Source organism: Rhamphochromis sp. 'chilingali', assembly GCF_963969265.1.
Source record: "Rhamphochromis sp. 'chilingali' genome assembly, chromosome: 12".
Classification (NCBI taxonomy): Eukaryota; Metazoa; Chordata; class Actinopteri; order Cichliformes; family Cichlidae; genus Rhamphochromis; species Rhamphochromis sp. 'chilingali'.
This window is the reverse complement of record NC_137939.1, coordinates 9,764,814-9,790,903: the sequence shown is the minus strand read 5'-3', so window position 1 is coordinate 9,790,903 and position 26,090 is coordinate 9,764,814. Positions and strand designations below refer to the sequence as shown.

At 40.3% G+C, this 26,090-nt stretch overlaps 1 protein-coding gene across 3 annotated transcripts in view; it reads right to left on the bottom strand.

The window, feature by feature from the left end:
• Positions 1-26,090, bottom strand: part of nphp4 (nephronophthisis 4) — a 184,706-nt gene that overhangs the window by 78,789 nt on the left and 79,827 nt on the right. For 2 of the 3 annotated variants that reach the window (XM_080899956.1, XM_080899958.1), the window contains 3 exons: positions 14,090-14,308; positions 13,421-13,562; positions 10,141-10,193 (listed from right to left, as the gene is read on the bottom strand). In XM_080899956.1, the coding sequence (XP_080756082.1) occupies positions 10,141-10,193; positions 13,421-13,562; positions 14,090-14,308 (414 nt within the window). The remainder of the gene's footprint in view (positions 1-10,140; positions 10,194-13,420; positions 13,563-14,089; positions 14,309-26,090) is intronic. The other variant, XM_080899957.1, reaches the window with a different exon arrangement.

The window sequence follows — 26,090 nt, the reverse complement described above, 5'->3', positions numbered from 1 at the left end:
TCAGATCAGTGAATGGTTAATTTTAATACAGCACAACAAACACTGTTTGGTCTGTTTACATCTCTGTCTCGTAGTATAACACTACAGTCTATTGTCGAAGCTTTTATTTTGACAGTTAGGGCAAGGGGTACTGTATAGGGCTGAACGATATATCGCATTTGCGATAATATCGCGACATGATCAAGTGCAATTTTCTAACCGCAAAGGCTGCGATTATACTCTGGACATGTCCAAATTCATGGGCTGCATCCTCCTGAGGCCGCATTTGTAGACCGATTACGTCACAGCGACGTGCCGAAGGCTGTCCAAATTACTACCATATCCCAGAATTCATAGCGCGGCCCAGCCAAACTCCAGTTTCCAGCAATGGCGGCCGCTACTAAGTTTTAAAATTACTCATACTAATCTTTCTGGGTCACAAAATAAACTTTTAACATATTTTCAGGCGAGAAAGTAGTTGTGTAAACATCAAATATCTGCTCGGTTTATCAAGATATCCCATATTTGCAAAAGTGCTTCGACGTTTTCAGAGGCGTCTGCTACCCACCAGCTCGACAGCTAGCCGGGAGCTCGAGGGTTACTGATGCGGCCGAGAACGGCACAACTCCCGGCACATCATTTTCAGATCACCGCGGAGTTTCGCTGCTCGGGTTAAACGTAATATATAAGTCACTTAGACAACCTAAAAATGTTATTGTTGGGCTTTTTTCAGTGTTTTGTTTGTTCGTGAGTAAATCGGTTTGGCTGAGATTAAAGTTATTAGATTAGATAAAATAAAACTTTATTAATCCCCCGGGTGGGTTCCTCCTTGGTTTTCACACAGCTGACTAAACGTCAAACAGAAAACTTATTAAACAGAAGTATGAGACAGTCGAGAATTTACACCAGTGTCTGGTTATATTTTAGATAGCAAGAAGCAGACGGCCGAGTTTATTAAACTCCACTGACTGCAGAGATCAGTAAGATGTGTGTATTTTTTATTTATTAGTTTTATTTATTTAATATTATTTTTTAATTGAATGACTGTCTAGTAGTTCACAGATGTCGAAAAACTGAGTGTGGTAAAGCCACTGATTTTGTTTATGTATATTTCTGCAATCTGCACATTGTACTGACTTTCATTTTAATGTTTACACCAGGGTTCCTTGTCAGCACTTTATGCTCAGATGTTTGTAAGCTAAAAATAAACTATTGTGTATGTTCAAATATACTGTTGTGATTGAAGAAGTTAAATAAAAATGTCAGTCATCAATTCATGCATCACCTCATGTCATCATAACAGAGGTCTGTCTTCCAGGAAAGAACAGTTTAAAATTAATGTAATATAGTATTGGCCATACTATATGATGTATTGCTTGTCTTTGTTTAATAATACAGAAGACAAAGACCTTAAAAAATAATCGCATATCGCATCGCAATCGCAATATTGGGGCAAAAAATCGCAATTAGATTATTTTCCATAATCGTTCAGCCCTAGTACTGTAACAGGGTGAATAAGCTACCAAAACCTCATCTTTACTCATATTGAGCTTTAGCCTCCTTAGTGCCTGCTCAAATGCAGTTATATAATTCCTACAGCATATTCAAATCATCTGTGATGCTCACGATTCTGTCCTCCCTCACACACACAGAATCTCCAATTCTGCTCTTACAAATCAATGTGCCTGGCAGGAAGGAAAAAGTCAAGTAATTTAATGACGAATAATGCAAGATACAGTAAGTACGGGTAGGCAGATTCAGGTGGAATTCAGGTGGGAATAGATACGGGTAGCAGTTGGCACACAATGACAAAAGAAACTCCAACAGACTCGCATGGAGAAAAACTGAGCCTTTATCAGTAGTGGCAGGTTTACTGGCAGAATTAGCATGTGTGTAAAGTGGGTGGAGAAGATCCAATAAGACGGGAAGCAGGGGAAATGGTAGTCACTGCAGGACTGGCAGGAAAAGAAAGAAAGTGTGTACCGGTGACACAAGGAGATATTTTGACACTATAACTGTTTGTTAGCCTGTAGACTGTTGAGCTCAGAATTTGTTGTGTGCTCTTTGACCATTTGTCACGATTATATTTCCATTAGAGTCAAGGACCTAACTTTGCACGTATCCACTGTATATGCTAAACCAGCATCATTCCTTCAAGAAGCTTCATGAATGTTTATCTGCCCGCTCTCTTAGTGTCAGAACGCGCACATAAAGGAGAGAGAAAGACAGAGAGAGAGGCCTTGATGTGGGATCAAGCTCACCATGTGACTCACAGGAAGGAAATAATAGTCAGGCGTCGCTTTAAAGGGAGGAGGATTTCGAATGAGATCCAGTGAAAATGTTGCAGGGATTACTGGGATGAAATGTTGAGAACAACAGGCAGAGAAGTCAAGAAAGCTGAAGGTTTAAAATATTACTGATGCACCACACATATAGCCATCTAAGCAAGTCACAATGTGAACATTAGTACTTATAGTTCAGTAAGAATGTATGTGGCTGGGAGACAAGTGATCTCTAATGTGTAACAGTAGAGAAACACAAGTTATAGTATATAGTGACAACCACTGAATTAAATACAACTGTATATATAAGTAGTAATACCAAAATTGTGAAAATATTCCTAAAATATAGCTCTGTTACAGCAGAAATAACTTAAACGTAATGTGTGGGAATTTAATTGTATCTGTGTTGTTATGTTGGGTAGATCATCATAACAATTTGAGGACTATTATATTTTGGGCTATTATATTTAGGATCAATACTAGGACTGTATACATATGGGTCTAAACTTGTGGTCCAGCTTTGTGCCAACAATCTTTGCTATTTTTATCTAGGCTGAACAAGTAAAAATAGTAAAATAAACTGGCGTGCAGAGAGCATGGAAATCAGAGAATGAGGTAAACTGGCAGCTTGTTAAGACTGTGTTAAGAATGTTAAATATGATTAGAAAAATAGCTGCCAAATATATACAAAATTCAGTCTCATTTAGAGCTCAAATGGACAGAACAACTCATAATTAGATTCACACATCTTCCATCCATCTACAGTCAATTATTTTGGTGTGAAATAAAAAAAATGGGTGTGGGTGGGAGGACAGTGCCGAGTTTAGAACTGCTCCCTCACAGCGAGGAAGTCGTGGGTTCGAATTCACAGGCTGCGTGGAGCTTGCATGTTCACCCAGGCAGGGCTCTCTCCAGGTACCAGCTAACTGGTGATTCGATATTATCTGTGTGTGTGTGTGTGTGTGTGTGTGTGTGTGTGTGTGTGTGTGTGTGTGTGTGTGTGTGTGTGTGTGTGTGTCCCCCTGTGACCCTGAATTGGATAAAACAAAAACGGATGGGGGTTGTGTACATAACACAAGAAAAAACAAAAACCCATGTAGCCATGACATGCTCATGACATGTACAAGAAGAAACCCTTAATGGAGTCCCTCAGCTATCTGAGTGCTTCTTTTGTTTGCAAGATTCTGACCGGAGAATGAAAATAGTTGCTACATAAAAGGTTTGCGGATTTTCTGGAGTAACTGGGTCATGATTTCTGGAAAAAAGACATTGTTGCTGAGTTGAGTTTTTTAAATCCAAAAGAGATTCTGAGCTCTGGGTAGCTCAAACAAAAAGACTAGATGAAGGCATGAAACAGCATTACAGGCCACAGAGGAAAAACATATGTGAATTAGATTTTTGGGTGAACTGCCCCTTTAACAGTCAATCTGTATACTACACTTATCTTGTCTGGAAAGGCACAGTGTGCAGAATTTTAATGTTGTTATGGATTATATTATTTTAAGCATTCTGGTGCCACGAGCATTTGATTTGTACAGACTTATGCTCTCTTACTGGCTGTCATTCTTGGGGCTTCAGCTCAATACCACCAAAGCAGGATTTTATATATATATTAGTTGGCTTAAAAACACATCTTCTGCTGTTTTAACTAGACCAAACATGACACACTTCTCCAAGATAATATTAACTGTTAACAAATACTGATCCCACGCAGTATTTGCTACAGTTCTTGCCAGTCCCACAAATTCAAAGCCTCAAAGCAGGAAAATCTTCAGGCTCCGTCTATAAGGAGCTCCAAATAATGTGCCATCTCCTAAATGCAACTCTATATTTTCCAGTCAGATTTTCCACATCGTCATGCCATATGTGTGACATACATGTGCAATAACACAATTATCTGAGATTTAAACTTAAAGATTATTTCAAAAAAGAAATAAAGACTTATGCTGAATAATGAAGTACACATGAAGAAAAAGTAGTAAGCTATAACCTGCATATTGTATATAGTGTACAACATCAATTGTAATGTATTAGAAAACAAGTTAAGCTTGAATCAATACTGTACAATCACCGGACACTGCATTAGATACATCTTCCTAGTACCAGGTTCTTCATGGCACAGGTTCATCAAGGTGCTGGAAACAATTCCTCGGAGAGTTTGGTCCATACTGACACAATAGCATCACACAGTTACTACAGATTGGTTGGCTGCACGAATAAAAGGATGTCCACCACAGGTAGGTTGTGGTGTTTAAACAATGCTGCTTTTGCACTAAACTAAGAAAATATCCTCCACTTTCATGTTTTCATGCCAGATCACCTGAATGTTGCAGCAGAAATTCAGACTCCTCAAACCAGTTTTTCCAGTCTTCCATTGTCCAAATTTGGTGAGTTTGTGCAAACTTAGGAGTTCTAAACTGACAGGAGCGGCACCCAGTGGAGTTTTCTGCTGATTTAGCCTGTCTGCTTCAAGGTGCGATGTGTTGTGTGTTCAGAGATGCTTGTTTGTATACCCTGTTTGTTACGAATGGTTATTTAGAGCCACAAAAATTTCAGCAATTGTCTCAAAATTTCATCTTGAAAATTGATGATAGTGTCATAAATTGCAGGGACAAGGTAAAAAACTTGGGCGTGTGGTTCGACATGGTGCTCTCCTTCGAGTCTCATGTAAAAGAGATAACAAAGACTGGCGTTTATCATTTGAGGAACATAGCCAGAATCAGCCAAGTTTTGTCAAGCAACACTGCAGAGGTTCTTGTCCATGCATTTGTGTCTTCACGTATTGATTATTGTATTGCTCTTCTTTCTGGGCTACCAAAGAAACGTTTTAGAGGTCTACAGATGGTGCAAAATGCAGCTGCTCGCATTTTAATAAGAACTGGGAAATTTGAGCACATTACCCCTGTACTGAGATCTCTTCATTGGCTACCTTGTCAGGTTCGAGCAGATTTTAAGGTCCTGCTGCTCACCGACAAGACTTTAAACGGATTGGCACCTTCATACCTCTCCGACCTTTTACACCTTTACAATCTACGGTCTACGATCTCAGGACTCTGGCCTTCTAAAGGTTCCTAGAGCCAGAAAAAAGACAATTGGAGAGCGTGCTTTTTCTTTTCGTTTCTGTGGAACAACCTCCCTCAAGATATTAGGCAGGCATGCTCTGTGGAGGTTTTTTAAAACTAAGTTGAAGACACATTTGTTCACCCTATCTTACATGTCTTAATTCTATGGCTTTTAGTTTTTAAATTTTTACTGTTTTTTACTTGTATTGCTATGTATCGCTTTTATTATTTTATTTATCTCTTTAGTTTCAAATAGTTGTACAGCACTTTGTTTGAAAGTGCTTATTATTATTATTATTATTAGTAGTAGTAGTAGTAGTAGTAGTAGTATTAGTATTAGTATTATTATTATTACTATTGTTGCCTTCCTTTATTGAAGTAATTTGGTCATTTTCACCCAGAAAGCTACTGGTCACTGGACAGTTGCTCTTTTTGGACCATGCTCTGAAAAACCCTAAAAACCCTGGTTGTGTGGGAAAATCCCAGTATATCAGCAGCTCCTGAAATACTAGGGCTAACCTGTCTGGCACCAACAACCATGCCAAAGTCAAAGCCAATTAAATCACCTTTCTTCCCCTTTCTGATGTTCAATTTGAAGTTCAGGCATACCTACAAAGTAGCTATATACTTGTGATTTCCATCAAAGCATGAAATTGAGTTTCAAGTACACAATAATAATTAGATTTTCAAAAGTCATACAATAAAATGTAGCAGCAAAACCCTGAGTATTGTTTTAATTGATATAAGAACGAGACACAAACAACACTTTGCAAAGGAGGGCTGCAAAAGTTAGGTCCGAATGAGCAAGTGCCTGCTGTCGAACAAGCCCACTGCCAGCAACAAACTGAAACACGGTCTCACCTTTGGCCCCCAGACTACAAGACCACCTGGGTCAACAGAACACAAGCGCGACCCTGAAACACGGCCGCAGCCTGATGAGAGAAATCATCAACAGAGGCAAACAAACTCAGCTGCTCTTCCAAATGCTGGCTATAAATACCACAGGATCTTTAGCATTCTGCACCGCGGCAAAGAGAGAGCATCAAAGATCAATAATTTATGCAAGCAAGAGAAAGTTGTCAGATCCCACAATGCCGGCGCACAGAGTTAAAGCATGCAGCTTGTTTACAGAGCCATCTCAGAGAAGGATGCCACTGATTAATCAGCACCTGACAGCCATGTTGAAGAGAAAAGGAAAATTTTGTTGAACAGGGAAAAATATCATCATAAGACTGAACAAGCACTTTTTTCCATACATGTTTAAAAGAAAGTGAGGAAAACAGACAGGGAGAATGATAGACTGTATTTGTGAATTTTGCAACAGCTAACAGAGTTTTGATGAAATGTAGGGTGGCTGCCAACAGCAGTGGCACTGATTCACACGCCGTTTTCTGTTTCTTCTTTTTTCAGAAAGATCCTGGATGCCCACCAGATATCTACTGAGCATCTAAGGCACTAATGACTGCTGCCTTTCACCATTATTCGCCGAGGAGTGTATGTGAATGTGCTAAATATTTACCGTTTACTTAAAGCTGCCTTGGTTTATGCTTTTTGACCACTCAGAAGTGAAAGAACCAAAAAAAAAACCCCACAATGATGGCTGATATGGTGGCAAATAATTGCCTATCTACATAATCAGGAGTGAGGCTCATTTATGTGGCGTGATATTATAAAATATCAGAATAATATTTTAAAAATACATCTCAAAATATCTGACACTTAAGCCCAGAGTTAGCTTTGTCAAACTGTTATACCCTCTACTTTTGACTACCTCCCAGCCAGGAGGTCACTTAAATAACACCGTAAACACTGTCTCAGTTCTTATTTCACCACATCACCAGATCCTAGACTCCTCTACCCAGTTATTCAAGGTCAAGCCCTTCCTGTGCACCGATCTGTTTGCTAAACTTCTTACCCACTTTCATTTTTGTCCACAGACAAAAATTTCCAGTTGCTGCCAAACTCCAGCCACTTATCCACCTCTGCTCTGGAGCTGCACTGATCTCCTGGTTCCACAGATTAATCTTCCTGGCTTCACTAAACTCGTCTCCTCTGGTCAATCCACAAGCTGCCACTTTGAACCTTTCCCCCTGGCTCTCTTGGTTTCCTCTGTTATAAAGACACTTGGTAAACAATCTGAATTCTTGTTAAGCTTGTAAATAGATGATTCTTTGTTTCTGCACCCTACCTGTTTTCACAGTTCTGCATTTAGGTGTTCTGTCTAGCCTAAAGACATATGTTTGCCGTTGCTCTTGTTGTTTTTGGAGTGTTTTTGTTTCAACTCATTGAAAGGCATTTAAAAATGAAAAATCATCTTTTTAAACCTAGAATGAGGTTTGTCCATTAATTCAGTGTGCTGTAATGGCCACTTGTGGTCACAGATTGTTTTTCTCCAAAATTTACATCAGCAGCTTATTAAAATTGGGCTGTGTTTTTCTGCCTTATGATTTGCGTTCCTCCTCTGAAGCAAAGTTAATTGCTCCTTTTGGGAAAATGCAGTTGAACTTTAACCCTTAATCCTTGAAAAATAGGATATGAGAGCGTCCTAATTTGCAGTGGAAATATGCAGAAATGTCAGCAAATTTTGTATTTTTATTTTTTCAGAATAATTCGGGGCCGAATGTTTTGGGAATTTGATTTGATAAGACTCATGAGCTCTATATAAAATGGTAGATTAATTTAAGCACAACCATCTTTTAATGTCATCCCCAAAGAACTGCCCAGTATGACCAGAATTGTCTCTTCCCAACCTCTGGGAGCTGCCCTCTGTAGGTTTCCACCGCCCTTGCTGTTTAATCAAAATGAGGGTCGATTTCTAGAGTTCAAGGCTGCGATGATCTCACAGCTCCCCGCTGGTTCAATTTAAAATGAGTCGACAATACAGACTCATTTTGGCCCAGAGAGCCAACACTGAAACAGAGCTGATGTCTCTCCTCCTCCTCCGCTCTGTGTCACTGGCCTCATCCTGAGAGAGAGCACCATCCATCACAACTCCCAGTCTCCACTGACACTTCTCACTTAGGCTGAGGGATGATGCTACAAACAGAATGCCGGCACTCACGATTGAGTATACTTCTTAATGCTTATTAAAGGGTAAAACGTATTCATTTGAGCTCTAAGCTAAACTACATTTGTCATAATAACACAGTTTAATCAATAACATTGTATTGATCGCTGCTTATAATTACATTTATTATTAATTTTTCTCCAGCATATTAACATTTTAATTGTTCTTGAGGACATAAAGTATAACTCTATCATTTTTTAGCATTATTTAATATTTATATACAAGTCCTCTTTGTTCATTGATGTTTGAACCTCACCTCGTCTTTGCATTTGCCGTTTTCATGCTGAGGATGGCTTACATTTTACCCTTTAACAAACCATATTCACTAGTGATTGGTACCATTCTGACTGCGCACTCTCTACATCTTCAAATTTTTGAGTTAAGTGTCCTGTTACTTTCTGTTCTATTTTGAAGCAATCGTTCTATGTATGACTCTCTCACATTATTATGAACTTCTTTTCATTGAGGTTTGGAGGTATTTGTTTATGCACAGCTCTCTGGACTGCCCAAATCATCACCCCTCTGCCACCAAGCTTGACAGTTAGCATGACAATTTTAGTTTTCACCAAATGTGGCACTGTGCACTACATCTCCATTTGGCCTTGTGTGTCCAAAGGACATTTCTCTAGAAATGTTTTTGTTTGTCCAGACATCACTTTGCACACCTAAGCCATGTTGTGATGTTCTTCTTAGAGAAAAGAAGTCAACGCTGCCACTGTATTTATACGTTACACATTAATGAAGGGTGCTGTGAGTGCGACTACAAACAAAGTGTCATTCTGTGACAGGATGGGAATTGAGAGGGGGGTGTTTGCGAGAGGCCCCGTGCCTTTCTTTAATTATGTCTCCCAGTTCCACTGTTGTTGAGAGATCTGGGTCAGATAATGAATTTTTCTTGACTTTTTTTTTTCTTTTTAAATTTATAGACCTGACCTGCAATCTCTGTCGACAAACCAGACAAAACCTAAGTGTGGGTCTCTCAGAATTAATGATCCCTGTCTAAAGAGCATGTAAGGGGAGCTGTGTCCATGTACAAGGGGCAGCTAGAGGAGCTTTCTGCAGGCGGGAATCTATCCAGGTCAGCTTTGAACCAAAATGCATTCATAACAGTTCCTTTCAAAAAGTGCAGACACTGCGTTTGCTTTTTTCTTGCTTCACTCAGGTAACAGCAGAATAAAACACAAAAGTTTTATTGCCAGGGTCACAGGAAGAAAACCCCATTGTTTGTGTAAACCACACAGCCTGTGTGCCCTCCCCTCTGCTGCTGTAATATTTCCAAGCATTCAACAGTGCACCATAATAGAATACAACATGAACAATTCCAGTTTTATCATAGAACCAACATGACCCTGCTAAAGCTATTCTAAATATATAATTTCAAGAGGACTGCTTCCAAAGAATTGAAATGTTCCCGCTGGAGGAATTTGTACAGTTAACAGCTAAAGGGTGACATGTTTTCTCAGTAAAGAGTTGAGACAGAGCAAAGTTCCTGCAAACATTAGTGCAGGTAAATAAATGACAGATGACTGGAGCAGGTAATGGACTGACCTTTTGACTAATTGTTTGTGTAAAAGAGTCTGTGTGGACCTACTGACACAGGTTCCTTTTGAAATAAGTATGAGTATAAAAGACAGCTTTAAAAAGGGTTTACTTGTTTTAAGTATTAACTTGGAACTTTAGAGAGAAGCTTTCTTGGCTGGCCAGTATTATAGGTCACCTGTAAAATTCAATAGGTGAGACGGTGTCTTACCCCGGGGCCTTGAGGAGATTCTGGAGGAGAAGCTGGTGGAATGCGTTTCCGATCTAGAAAAAAGAAAAACAAACGCACAACAAAGAAGATAAAGGCATTCAACCTAGAAATGTACACATCTGTAAAAGCCTTCCACTTCTACGACGTATTCATGCTGAAGTCTTCATTATTCATCTGGAAATGTGCTAACAGCTCCAGTTCATTGTTTAACAAGGTTAATTAACAACATTGTAATATCTTCCACATGCTTTCTGCACCTGGTAGCACAGTTCATTTTATAGTTTGGTTAGACATTCAGTGGAATATTAGCTTGTGAGAGGGAATAGAAGTTGACTGCAAAATGCCACCTTTGTAATTGCTTTCCTGATGATTGGATTTGCGGTGAGCTGACATCTTGAGGTATAAAAAAATACACTGTGATAATGTTTACTCAGTGCAGTGCACAGTGGAGTATATAGCTGCGCAGAGCACTGGAATACCTAACTATTTACAGACCTAGCAAATCTATCCAATTTCACACAGATAAGGAGGTGAGTTGGATTTAAATTTCACACTGACTTTAAAGTCTGACAATGCTTCCTGAGATTTTTGGTTCGTAGCCATGGTAATACTGAAATGAAAGGTTCTCTAGTATCCCTTTGTCCTCCCTCTCCCTCACGCTGTCTCGCTCTCCGTGCTGGGCTTGACTGGCCTTTTGGAAATTGCTTCGGTTTGCCTGGGGTGTCTTAGTGTAGCTCCCATCTGTTCGGACTACGTGCACACAGAGTGGACATGGTGCTGCACTGGCTGGCTCTGTTTCACAAATGTGCTCTGGCATGCCCCCCCACCCCCACCCCCTCTGGCAGCCATTTTGTTTTTAGGGCTTTCTCACTGTTTTTACTTCTCGAGCCCACGGAGAGTGTGTATCACCTCATTAGCTGGACTAATGTGCAATTAGCCATTTATTTGTGATCCCTCAGAGGCCTTCTCGACAGATGAGTGAACTACCACATGTGCGGCTGGTGAATTCAGACACCTTTACGAGCAGTAAAGTTATACAGCTACGTAAGGACGACGGCCCATTAAAATTAATTTAAGAACATCTGCGTCTAACCAGCCAGATATGCTCCCTGATCTTCTTCTTAGCTCATCAGTATCAACAGGGAGCGATGCATGATGGTCACGTAAACGACAAGGAATTAAGCGACTAAATTATAGATTAATAAAAGCGTACAGACTTCAGAATTTCCAACATTGTAATGCAAAGTCAGCATGTACCGTATGAGTTAAAGAATCCTTCTGAGATCAGGTTCTTTCTGACATGAATGCATCAATAACAGCGAATTTCAGATGGAGGGTGCATTTAAATTAGCTATCTCCAGTTTAAAGCATCCTTTCTGGCATATGTTTAAATCCATGCAAATGCAGTCTTGGAAAAAAAACAAAGCTGAGGATGATCAAGTTGCCTAAATCAAAGAATGGCAGTGATTCATGGTCTCATTCTCCTCTGAACACCAGCCCAAATCATTCAAGCTTCTTGGGCAACCCTCTGAAGACGCGCGAACACTGATTAAAATGTCATTACTGACAATGCGCACTGCCAGAAGCTTTCTCTACACACCGATGAAGTAGACCCCTGATCAACCGCATTCTTGTCTCAAAAGTTAACAGCATCATTAGGAAGGTAAATCATCGAGCATACAGCCTGGGTCCACTCAAGTTTTTTCTGCTGTCACCGGGATTGAGTGGCTGTATGCAGTGTTTACTACACTTTTTTAATCAATTCACTGGCAGACACAGAGCAAATCAGCAGTTTGTGTTTCAATAAGAGATGCAGGCAGTGGCACATCATTTATCTTTGGCTGCGTGCAGGATGTGGAATATTTAATCAGAACTTTGTTTCAGTGGGAGGCCTCCAAAGCTCAGGGTTCAGCAGTTATTTTTAGAGTATCGTGGAACATCCGCGCTTAATTGGAAAAGATTTAAAAAAAAAAAAAAGAAGAAGAAGAAGCTTCTGCTGGAGAAATCCAACAGCATCCACTGATAACTCCCTACCAATGTGACAAATAAGGGGCACGGTTCAGACTTAATTTTACACTCTTCATCGTAATGCTTACGGAAAGCAAAGAAGAACCAATATGCATGGCTGATATGTTCTTTCTGGAAAAATGTTTTTCAAAGCTTTACCACAAAAACCTCAACAAAGAGAGTCCCACAGTAAGAGTATCTTACCGTTACTTATTGCTTATTATGAATCATGAATATGTTTTTTAGCACCACTTTGATATTCTTTACCCCGATATCCATCACATCTACTTTTTGAATGTCTGCAGAAGTTGAGTTGCTGAAAAAGCACAAAGACAGTGTGCACTGTCTAAACACAGGCTTTCATTAAAATCAATCATCAGTCATATGTTTTCACTTGATAGCTGTGGAGCTTGTTCTTGAACTGTGAATTGTGTCTTACTGCAAAATATTAAAGAATAATTCCAGTTTAAACATTAAACAGTTTCACCACATTCAGCAGCTTTAACAATATTACAAACCACCAACAATATTTTGGTAATATGCAATATTCTTGTAGAAGCAATCATCCTGAAACGCCTCTGGGCACTTATTTGAGCAGTTATTTTGAGTCACTATATTTATTAAATTTAATTTCCCAGTCCGTGAACTGCCACCTTATTTTTGTGAAGGGCTTTGTGTGTCCACATGATCTTATGAGCTGCGTAGTCTGGGGCAATGTATTCCTTGTAGGGCCTCCCAAAACAAACTGCTCCTGGGTGAGCGGCTAGACTAAGATCAATTAAAAAAAACACTAAACAAACAAACAAAACAAAAATCGAGGGACATGGAATTTCCACTCTGAGAGCAGATGTAAGATGATTTTGCAAAGTAATGCAGGTTTAATATCAGAGAGGCCCTAATGGACAGCCAACGTCTTCACCAATCCCTTTAGGTGTATCCTTTATTCCCCCCAGACTCCAATCATAAAGTATATTGATCACGTAGAGAGCAGGTGGCTCTATTGAGATAACATGTGCACAAGACAGGCTAGTTCGATGCCTGTTGCTTCAAAGTTTGGCTGATTGCAAACAGGTGCCGTTGCACTATTGAAGTGCACCCAACCTATAAACACACGCATGCACAGAAATCAGACTACACTCTTTCCATTTTAAAAAATTATAGATGTAAGCAGTGAATAGCCTTTTATGTCTTTTTGTGGAGGAAAAGTCTTTGTATGAGCTTTCCAATTAATGTGTGCTTAAAAAGCTATTATGAATTACATAATGATATTTACCCTGTGAAGGTGATGAAGGTGATCTTCTCTGGCGAGGCACGTCTACCTGTTTTATCCTCAGGGATGGCTTTGGGCTGGATGCCTTCCTTTCCAGGCTGGATGACAGCCAAAATTTGATCATATCCTTTGCTTCTGAGACCTCCTTGAGAGAAGGAAGTTTCAGACATTTCAACAAAAAAAACAAAAACAAAACAAAAAACAGAATGAAGAGTTCAGATTCTGCAGGGAAACGAATGAAAAAGCTGACAGAAGAAAGAAGACGTGATAGTGACATGCAGTTATTTCCAAACACCCAAGCAGTGTTGCAATCCTCTGCAAGGTGTGAAAAGTTAAGTCATATTAGGACGACTTGGGCACCCTTTGAAATTTTTGATACCGTCACCAAAACAATGTCACTTGCAGACAGCTGCCTACATCCATGCTATAAAATATCATGCAGAATTTCAGAGTAGAGCCTTCAGGGATGATAGAACCTGACCTTGAACGGTACTGTACGGGGGCCTAGCATGAAACCCAAGTGCGAATGTAGATGATGTGAAAGCTTTTGAATTCAGGGAAGCAGTGTTGTGAGTATTGAAGGCTGCTGAAAAACCTCGTTTAAACACCTTTCAGTGGATTCTTCACATTTTAGTCTTTCGACAAAAGCATTCTTCTGTGCCATTGTATTACCTGAGCTGTGCCTGGAGCTGAGATTGGTGCAGGGCTCTGAGCTTTGGCAGACACCTCTGTGCTGTAGACCATGGCTCCATGAGGGTTTGGCTTTGCACCTCCTTGCAATACAAGCTGTATCTCTTCCCCCTTCCACTCAGCTGGCTCCTGGAAGGGACACCAAATCCCCCAACGAAGGCTATGCAAGAAAGCAGCGCGGGATGTAGAGGTAGCAGATAGCTGTGTGATGGAAAACGACAGAAGAATAGGGAATTCAGACATTGATATGATGATCTCGCAAAAAGAAACCAGCGATTAAACTGTTGTAAAAACTAAACCGAATGTAGTCTTTTCTCTTTCATCCAACTGAATAATTACAATCTTTTACAGTGTTTAACTGTGATCAATTGATAACGTTATTTAATTTATAAAGCAGAGCATTAACAGTCTCCAAGTACGACCAAAGAACAAAAACATAATTTAATTTGCCAACTTGTAAATCCTTATCTCTAATCACAAAAATGAACTGCAAGAGGCCTTAAAACTGTGTGGCATGGTGGTGCTTGTCGTTAGCACTGAGCATTCTCTAAATCCCACATCGCACACACGTTTTGGAAGCAGCTTTGCTGTGTTTGAACATGATTTACAATCAGTGCCGCTGAGGCTCTACTTCAGCCGTCCCAGGAAAAGTAAAAAAACATTCTGCTTTAAATCATCCACAGAGAGACTCAGTGGTTTTGCTGAATCGATTAATAAGCTGGTCAGCCTCAGACGATTGTAATCAATCATAGGCAGGACAGGACAGAATACACAACAAGCCTACTAGCCCCACACTGCTCCAAGACAAAGCCGGCCATGTAATAGTTTGCTGAATGCTTCAAATTCCACTGAGAATAGTTCTTTAATGTAACACCATAATCTGGCACTATAGAAAATCAGTCATAAAAGTAGTGTCTTTATTCTAAATGTCATACAGTACCTGTTAATGGTACAATAGAATACAATTATCCATGCAATGTGTTGAGGAGATTTTAGCTAATTTTGTGCCATATAATCTACAAACTAATCTAAAACCACTCTTGCAAAGGTCAACTAAAAAAAAGTAATGATATTCAGAGTGTGGTGGTTTCAGTTCTTTCTTCATTCTATATAAAAAGTTAAGTCCCATCGTCTGGGAAGGTAGGAGAGCAAAGCAGAACTGCTTTTCCATAAAGTCACTTTTTACTTCAGTATATAAAAGGAGAGCAGCCAAAAGGTTAAAAGAGTCTTCACCATGATAGATCCAGTCAAAAATTCACTAGACAGAACATATCTTACTTAGTACCACAGAGGCTATTCCAGATGGGAGCAGCATTTGTGTAATTGTGTTTCTGTTTCCTGTTTGCCACTAGAGTTCAAGATGTTCATTCACAATCCAGTACCATCTTTCAGCAGAGTTCCCAATTACACATCATGTTATCGTATGGCCTTGTAGGCCTTATGGAACTTTCCAAGATTTAAAAATAAAAGCAGGATGGGCACCAGTTGGGCTGATGGGGTGAGCAGGTGCTGCAAGGCTGAAATGCAGCAACCTGGGTCAGAGTCCAACCCAAACCCCCTCTGCTGGGTATCTGCTGCCAGCCTTTCTCCCGGCTTTCCTGTTCGCTCTCCACTGTCTAACAAAGGCAAAAGGCCCAAATAAATGCAGGGCCATACTGATTATGTTCTTGATAGGCTCTCCAGGCTTTCTATTTGTAGTAAAACCATTTTCTTTAAGCATAAATAACATTATGCTCCACAATCCATGTTATGGCATTTGCTGTTTAACACACTAAACTAACAGCAGCAGCAGGAGCTACCTGATAACAGTCACCACAACCAGCTGGCGTATACAATTTTGGATACAGTTTCTGTTGAGATTCAACTCCTAACAATTGCTGTAGTTATCTTTTAGCCTCAAGAGTGGATGTTGCAATCACTTGTAAATCTTGAACTTACCAATCAGGACACTGTGTAATCAGTAATATTGTCAAAAACTCAGATTGGCTGTAAATAAATAATTATTTTAGTCACTCAATCCGCTTAAAATCATACAGGACTCTCTAGTGGGACTGTAGCCAGATTAGACACTGGCATTAACAGTAAGTGGACACTTTCTCTCTAAATAGGATGTGATACAGATAAACACTGGTTGGAAGTTCATCCATTTCAAGCACGCCTAGGGTAGAGCACGCAAACACAGGAATTAATCCCAGTGCTCTGAAAAATAGGGATGTCGTGTAATCGACAGGCACATCTCTAAATCAGTTAAGACATTTTAGATGAAATGTATAGTGGGAGAAGATGAGTATATATGTGTTGTGACATCCTTCTCGATTTCACTGAAATAAAGCATAGTTTTTATCAGACATTTTTCACTGAAAAGATAAAAACAAACGAACGCCCACATTCATAAAATTCTACTTTCATAATATCAACGAAAGATTCAGAAGAAGAACGAACGAAGACTTTTCGGTGCGATATCACATTTCTATTTAAATGAAAGAGAAAGGGGTGACTGTCACAGCAATGACTGCATGCTATTTAATTAGCTGCCAGTTTCCACCACAATTAATATACCTACAAATCCAATATGGCATGATGAAACACCATCTAAGGTGAATGAAAAGCAAGACTAGTGCATTTCTGTGCACTGCTTTCTTAAATAAATTGTGATCTGTGCGGTCATGGTTATTGTAGTATCTTTTGTTGACCAAGCCATCTACCACGGTGTCCCTCCTTGAGAGATTTTTCTTACAGCACCGCGGTGCACTGACCTTTGCAAAAGAGGTCCTTGTCATGTAAGCTTAAACTTAGATCATTTTGTTCTATTCCTGTGAAAAATAACCAGTGCACTCTTTGTTTTTCTGTTGAGGGCTGCTTCAAAATGTCAGTTTACTATGAATTATGCAAAGTAATTTCACTGCCCAGTTAACAAAGCCCAAAGTGAAGTGTTCAGATAGCTTAATGGAGCTGACATTTTGAATACTACAAGTGAAAGTGCACTGCAGCAGGGACTACGTGTGGTAAAGGTGTAAAGGTTAAATTCATGTCAGCTCCCTGCTTGACAGCAAATTTGAATATTCGCTTTTATAATATACAATAGACGAACACCTAATCCTGCAGTGTTTATTAAGTTCTTCGACTGCCGTTTACTTCCTTTTATACTGACAAACCAACCTTCGGACTTTGTGTTTGGTTTTTGTGTTTGGGCTGAGATACCTGCCAATTTCACACTCATGTAAACACTATGGTTGTCGCTTGTGTGACACTTTAGAGGGAATTAAGCAGGAGAGTACCCAGTCCTGCCATTAAAGGTCTGTTATTCCATCTAAAAAACTCTTTAAAGCCTCACATATCTCAAGTGGCCAAAGTTGCTGATCAATACTCCGTTCTTCTTGAAAGGGAGCCAGTTTCAGACTATAATTTTACCCTCTAGTAGCACAGACATTAACAACAATTTTTTTAACTTCAGAACTATATGGCAGACATAAAACAGATAGCACTGTATTCCCCGTTCAGGTATTGCCTGTTTTTCTATTTCATGGGGGTTGAATTAATAGGATGTTTTATATGAAATGTTAAATCAAACAAGTCTATTTTCAAAGCGATGATTTTGTTCAAATGAGTAGACTAGAGAAAGATCATTTTATGGCACAGGGAGTAGCCAGTAAAAATTGCAAGGCAATTTATCTAATGTGTCTCTTTTTTTCTTTTTTTTTCGTACTTTGTGTCTGTAACGTCTCTGTGCTCTGTGCAGAACATGAGGGAAAGAACAAAATGAGTGTCTCGCACATGACCCAACGCTCACTTCTTGTATTATTCAGTGAATATATTGCAGGAGTGATTCGGGAGCAAAAACGCTGGCCGAGCTCTGAGAGAATGAGAGAGACAAAAGACCAATCAGGGGGTCTTTTCTATAGGGACGCCTACAGCCTTGGAAAAAAAGAAGAAGCTTTTATCTGTCCAAAACTCAATGCTTATCACACTTTCAGTCTTCCAATCATAGGAAACTGAGCCCATGTTCAGAATTGCACCAAGTAGCTGAATGGGAATCTAAAAGGAATGAGAAGTGAGCTAAACACCCATCAAAGTTACAAATATGAAGTTATTAAAGGTCAAAGTGGAGGCGTTTGGGGTTTTTTTGCCTTTTCTTCTTTTGGCAGGTTTACAAAAACAGAATTCTGCGATTACAACAATGGCAACGAAAGATATCACACCAAGAAATAATTCTCTTTTAGACGCAAAGTGTGAATCACTGTCACGGTTTCAGTACAGCGGTTTTAAAATGCTTCAGGACAGCGCGATCTACATATGAACTGCAAAAAAAATAAAATAATAAAGCACCAAAAACGTGGGGTGGCAAACAATAGGACTGAGGGGATCTCAAAGGGACTCTTGAGGTTTGAGTAAACAAACAGGATAATAGTTCCACTCAAAGCCAGGCAGAAAAATTCACAATATGCATGTAATCCTTCTACAGAAACAGTCATCAGAATTCAAAAGGCAGGAGCTTAAGCGCTACAATATTCATTTCCGTGATTACACGACAGCCGAGATCAATGGCACATCTACATGCAGGTGTAAGGGCTTTAACGGTATCGTGGTAAGAGCACAGCACCGTAGGAGGCAGTCAGCTGACGCATTTGTGTTAAGGGCCTCTGGTGAGAAGAAAGTTGGCGAGAGGGTCAGACGAATCGACTTATTCTGAGCACCACAGTGTGTCAGTGAGACTTAATCAATCCCAAAGCCTGCTGGTGACAGCAGAGAGACATCAAATCAATTGCATTATATTTCACTGGCAATAAAGTATGACTCTTTGCACTCGCGCCGTTTTGGGGAGGAAACATTTGAATTAATCAAAAGAATTTGTCATTTGAATTGAAAGTTGTTTTTCCACGTGTTCGCTGTTGTGCCGGTCACTATGTCGGACAAGGCAGAATGATCAATAGCCAATTTCCCCAAAGTGTGATTACACCGTTGATTTGAGCGTTAAAGGCTACATTTAAAATAAGAGCCATTAACTTTCACTCAGAGAGCAACCCTGCACTTGTTTCAATAGTGCACCGGGGAGGGGGGAAAAAATAGAAACAAAAGCCTGAGGCAAAACCAGAGAAGCGGCAAACTTTTTCATAAAGTTGCACTGGGGAAAAAAACCCAAAAACAATAACAGCGATGTCACCGCACACATAATTGCTCCAACTGGTAAAGTGTTTTCTAAGGGAAGAATCCATCAACCTTGTTTAGAAGTGTAAAACATAACGCTGCAGCATTTCTAGACAAATAAGTGTGTCTGTTCTCAAACATAATACAGAGTGGAAACAAAGATCTCACGTCTGTAACCCAGAGCAAGAAAAGTAATCATCAAACTTTTGGGGGACACCGAGGAGAAGACAGGAAGAAGGAAATTATTATAAAGGTGACAGAAGGCGAGTTTTGCACATCAAAGAGAGCTGAAAACGCATATCCCAGCAGACAAGAAGAACTGGAGGAACAGACACTTACCAGTGCAATTTACTACAACTTATTAACTCAGAAAAAGTAAGAACATATAAAAAGGGGCTGGGGAAAGCCACCGTTAATTTAAGGAACAACCACCAAGTCAGACTGGCTCCTGTTGTGCCTGTTTAAGTTTTCTTAATGTGCCCAAATATGAAGGAGCCAAGTTTGCGATACGCCGAGATAAAGCAGTATGCAGAAACATATTTTTGGAAAAGCTCAAAGAAAAATGGCAAGACACTCATCGACTCGGGGCTTTCTAGAGAATGGCAGGAATTAATCCTAAATTAGGGGGATATGAGTATTGATGAGAGACAAAGTCTGACAGTTATTACCATTACCGCAGTCTGTTGGGCTGTTCGAGTCATTATTTCAGCCAAGACCCTGTGACAGGCACCGGCCCACAGCTCCCGCTACTTATTCTCTACAATGAGAAGCCCTGAAGGAAGTGAGAGAACATGCACAGAGATCATTAACTTAAGAGCACTAAACCACTCACATTTTCATCCATCTGTACAAGTAGTCCAAATGAACCCAGCAGGCTTCTGTGCTCTACTCAGCTCACCAAGGCCAAATCAAGCTTGGGAAGGAATTGTGTTCCTTTTCAGCTCTCGCTGTTGACAGGCACAACTTCAAGGAGGTGTTCATGATAGTCACTCAGGCTCAGGCCAATTTGCCGTGGACATGCATGTCTTTTATTCGAGCTTTGATGTTCGACAGTACACACCGATAGACATAGCTCTGACGGTTAAGCGTTTGACTCGCTCAATTTTATTCTGGAATGTTTTTTTGAAAAGAAGCATAGTGAAACGCTTAAACCCATTAGCAGATATTTTGCTGGCTTTTAGGAAAATTATAGTTTAGGCACAGACCAAATGCTCAGGATGGAGGTTTTTATCCTCGCTCTAGCAGTTTTACAGACGTTATCATCACTTGGCTGGTCCGCCGCTTTGGACCAGCCTCATTAAGTGATGGACCATTTGAGTTTTGTTTTTTTCCCACAGTGAGGGGGTGCAAAAACATCCATAAGACAAACTCAACTCATGACATATGCCTTATTAAATTCTGGCAAGTAGAAACATAATCAGTAGTTTTCTCATTTAAAATAATACAGACACATTTAACTGACAGCGACAATATGAAGTGCTTCACATGATTATCAATTCCTCATCAAAGCATCAGATCACTCGTACCTCTTTGCATGAAAATTCAAATCACCAAAAGATAATCGTAATACGATAAGCTGATATAATCACTCGCTGAAAGTTAATGACACCGCGTGCGCGTGAGAGTTTACGCCAAGCAAATACCTTTTCCAAAACAAACCTGTCGACATGATATCTCAAAATTAATCGTGTAATATTTTTCGTCTCCAGTGCACTGATATACTGATATACTGCAGACTCAGATTTGTCTAATCTGCCCTAGTTGTGATGAGCTGTATGCAACAGTGGAGAGGAAAAGCTAAATTAGACTTTTCTACAGCTGCTTGGGCTTCAAATGTCTCTGAAATGCTACTGACTTCTTTATGCAACTGCTATTTTAAATGAAAATCAAGTCTGGACTGAATCTCATCTACATTAAAAAAAAAAAAAAATCCCCCCCCCCCAAAATAAATAAATAAAAATAAATAAATAAAACAGCCCCAGTCTGAGCAGGCCATTCACAAGAAAACCATTAGATGAGCAAACATCATCACCAATGCCTCTCTGGCTGCCAGGGCCCTGCATCCGTCTGGAGAAGGATGGCACTGCTGGCAGGCACTGACAGGGTAAGACTCACTCTGGGCCAATCGCAGGGGGAGATTGATGCACTTCTCACTGGGGGGGAGAACTGACATTCATTTTAATTAGGCGGGCGAAATATTGTCTCTGCGGCACGCAGCCTTACTTGCCTCAGCTTCACATTTGGAAGGAAGGGGGCGGGGGCCCGGGGAGCAATGCCCTCAGAATAGGCCACCGATGAGCTAAATATATCACTTTTAAATCCTGATGACATTACTTTGCTTAAGATGTTTGATTAACATTTAATTAACATTTGTATGACATTTCAGATCAGTAGCAAACAAATATATAACCGGTTTCATTGAGGGAGCGGGCCACACCAAGAGGGAGGTCTACACCCTCCCGTTATGTAATGCCAGCAGACCGGAAGAACTGCGACCAAGGGAGGGGCTCGTGAGTTCACAGAGCGGTGTTACAGTAAAGTAGATGTTCTGATAAGCATTTGATTGGGAAGAGCTTCGCAAGATACTTTTCATTCAGCAAACATCATTAAACCCTGCAGGGGCCCACAAAAACCACTCAACACACACACGCACACTCAAAAGCACACAAACAGCTACTTAAGGGAAATACCTGTCGGTGAGCCAATTAAAACCCAAATAAAATCCTCTGTGGCACAGAGGAGAAGTTCTACACCATCACGTTTAATAAACCCAGCCACAACCTATGTCGCTGCTTTCTGCTCCACATACTGTTTATCCTCCATCCCCTGGCAGTGACAACCGAGACAGAGAGAAGAATAAAAAGATCATTAAGAGAGTGATATTTATTATAGCTCAGCTAATGGAAGGATTGTCAAATACCAAACGCGACACATGCCCGCGTAAGACTCTGAACCACAATTACTAAGCCATCAGTCAAGTGTGTATTGGCTCATTCAATATATTAACAGTAGAGTTTTTAATATGCTGCCGGAGGAGCAGCTTACTATTTCCTTATGTTGATGTTCTAATTAGCACAATAAACAGAGCGACTTCAGCTCTTGTCGAGGCACAGAGACAAGGCGGAACTGTACCTGTGACAACACAGCAGGCCTGTCAAGCCTCGGATTGCTGAACACGTTGAATCAGACTGCGTGGGGTTATGGTGAAAGCGATACTCCACATATCAGTGGAAAAAGCAAGAAGAGGAAAGAGCAAAGAACTTGTTAACCCCCATTTTCCAACCAACCAACTTGTATACTACATACAGTAGTAATCAACACTTCTTACAAGCAAAGAGCTGCTTCATTTTGTGGGTTTATATGTTATTTTCAAAGGAAAAGTCTGGCTCACAAGCAACACATCTACTTCCCCGCAGACATCAAGTGCATAACACCACTCAACAGGGTTCTCCTTTTAAAACGGCAGATGAAAAATAGAGAGGGTCAACCAACCCATGAAACTAACATTAGATTCATTTACAAGCTGAACACAGCAAATATAACCCACTAGCAACAGTTGTCATTTCAGGCAAAACAATGTAATAGCTTCTGGCAAGAGGGGAGATGATTTCCTCACCACTGTCTGAAACAGTTGCTAAAGGAGAGCTTAGTGAGCAGTCAATTGTGGGAACACAGCAATGCTTGAGTAAAAACAGAACAAAATGTTCCTGGGATGAACAATAATGGGCTGCCAAAACACCTCCAGAAGGGCTGGGATTTTCAGTTTTGTTAAAGAAAAATGGAAAAAAAACAAAGTGACCGTGACATATATTTCCACAGCACTAATTTACCAAGACATGAGCAGAGTCACATATTACTCACAGTTTTGCTTTGTTAAGTTTCAACTCTACTGTTTAGCAAAGGCTCCCATAATGCACTGAGTGTTTATCCTTCAATCACCTCTTTTTACTCTGTTTTATTCATCACTCTGCATTTAATCATTAGGAACAGATTATCTTTTTTCCGGTCTTCGCAGCAAATGTCCACCACTCCCTGAGCTTTCTTCCTGTTTAAACAGAGTTTTTCCTTCCCACTGTGACCAAGTGCTTGCTCAGAGGAGGTCAGCTGATTGGTGGGGTTTTCGCTGTGATGACTGTTGTGATTTTGTCCCATATGTGCAAAATTGAATTGAATTAACAATCTTCAGCACAATTCTAAATGATTTGCTTCATTTCAGTATAATACTAGTATACTGCATTAGTGTACATGCAGTTTATTGCAGACTTTAATCGTCTCTATAGCAGGATGTTCTGACAACTCCCTGCGCAGATCTCTCTGTACAGTTCAGGATACAGGAAATTGTTAATTTCTCCATGAGCTCTGTATCCACTGTAGTCATCAGTCTCATTTATTTGGAAATTGCTCTCTGTCACTTCTCTGACAGCTAACAGATGTATTAGGATTGTAGTTTTAAATTAAACCACAGCCAGCAAACAATGCAACATTCACAAACGCCGCCCGACCCCAACTCTGTTTCTTTCATATGACCATGTTTTCTTTAAATTGGAATGTTGCTTTAAATAGCATGTAAGACATAGGCACGCTGCCAAATTCAGACCTGCGTCTGCATACATCTGCGTGAGAGCTCAGGAAAGGGCAAAACAGAGTACATTTAAAGGTCATGCATTAATGGTCACACTTCCTCCCACGCTCAGTAATCAACTGTGCCACTCACTGAATGCAGTCAGGGTCAAAGGGGGCACAACCTGAAAATGTGATGCAGGTGACACTTTTATCACTGGTTGCAAGCAGGCCCAGTTACTCGAGCTGAGATCCCATTTCAGTACATGACACATAGCACAACTGTCAAAACCCTCTTTCAGCAACACAAGTTTGCTGCTGCGAAACAGCTTGGGAGAGTCACCAATTACTGTTCCGAGGATGTGATTCACTTTTGACACTCTCTCAGAAGCATAGCAGTGGTTAGTGAGAGGATGAAACCAAGTAGCTCTCTTAAAATGTCCCTCCCTTCCCTTCTGTCGATCTATCCATTTTGCTTTCCATCTTTCTTTAGGCTGCGACCTACAAGCAGTCACTCATTCCCTGTGTCAGTGTTTTGGATGGCTGTAGCTGTCAAATTCCCCGACAAATTGTTTCCTGGCAAAAGGACAAAGCCATGAGGGCCAGCAGAGCCTTCTTCACTGATTTCCTCCGGACTACCCACACCACCCCCAACCTACACCCCCACACCCATTAGCGATGAGCTAGTGCTTGTCAGCAGAAGAAGGCGGACAACAATAAGCCCCATCGTCTTGCATTAAGCTTTACGTAACTGTATTACATGGCTCAATAGATGAGTACTGCTGCGCTAACGGTAGCTGAGGAGAGGCAGCAATCAGCAAGCAGGAGCAGGGGCAGAGATGTCTCAGATGAAGTTACGGCGGGGCTAAATTGGTGCTGACAGAAAACAATTAGGAGAGGCGTCATTGCCTCGCATCAGTTGTCAGTGACCCGAGTATTCACACAGTGAGCAAACCGCTGCCTATGGAAGGCATTCACTTAAACTTTTAAGTGCATAACTAAAAGCATGATGTGCTATGTTGAATAGTACATCATGAATAGATTTTTTTCCCACTTCTTATATAGAGCATGTGAAGGAGCTGAGAAAGGAGCAATCACAAACGTTGAAAAATTTTACAAGGCTGGCATGAAACTGCGCGCATTTGTTTGTGTTGGCATAAACTTACCTTACTCACCTTCTATTGTAAGTGTAAGGCCTTCTCATTTTACCATAAAAACAAAAGTTCTTGACACCAATACGGTATTGGGTTTATATGTCATGTAAGTGGGATAAAAGTATAACCTCTGATGATGTTCCAGGATAGTTCCTGGCACTGGCTGTGAATAGTCTTGACCTTTACTTTGTTCACTAACTGCTTGGTTTACACATATAAGTAAGTCTGAAATGCTGCACAATAAGGTCGTGGGCACTGACATAAATCGATGGATTTAGTTCAAACCATTTAATAAGTAAAAAAGTCTGTGCCAGAGAAAAGTAAATCCTCTAAATATTTTGTGATCAAACCCCATATTAAGAGCACCAAACAGCAAAAGCACTGTATCACACTGTGATGAAAGCAGAAACATCAGAGGGCAGCAACTGAAACAAATTAAGCCAACAATTATCAGCACGGACACTGCAAAAGGTAGGAGAGGACTTTTTCAACATTCTACAAAAGTTGAAGAAGTGTCAAGCGGCAGCTTTTACCTTGAAACCCTCTTAAATCTCTCATTATCTTTCACATCATTGGAGTAGGTATTAGTTTATGCTAAAAATGCCACATTTCGTCCAAGAAATCAATGACATGCATACATAAGCAATTAAAGTAAAAACATAGTAAGAGATGGAGGAAAATAAGGTTACCTTCATCTTAATATTTTGTAGCATCATAATTACTGAGCAAGGCAGTGAGCAGAGCAACTAACTGCAACTCTTAAGCACTGCTGTCTTTTTCTCCCCCCCGAGTTTCTTCGACATTAAGCGAAACAATATGGAGAAGTGTGTTAAAATGGACATAGAAGGACACAGTTCCCCTGTGTTCACCCAATCAAAGTACAGGCACTTTGCGGTGTGTCGGGCAGCATAGTACAATGGTGTCAAAAGGATAAGAGAGAATGAAATAGCAAAACACAGAGAAAGCAAGTAAAAGGACTGTGGGCACGGTGTGTGTGTGTGGTGGCAAAGAAAAGTTGATTATTTGAAGTTCATTGACCCCAGATATCCTCTGAGAACAGCCTATCAGACAAATTCCTAGTTCCTCTCCTTTCCCCAGCCTCCTTCATTTAAATCGTTATCTCC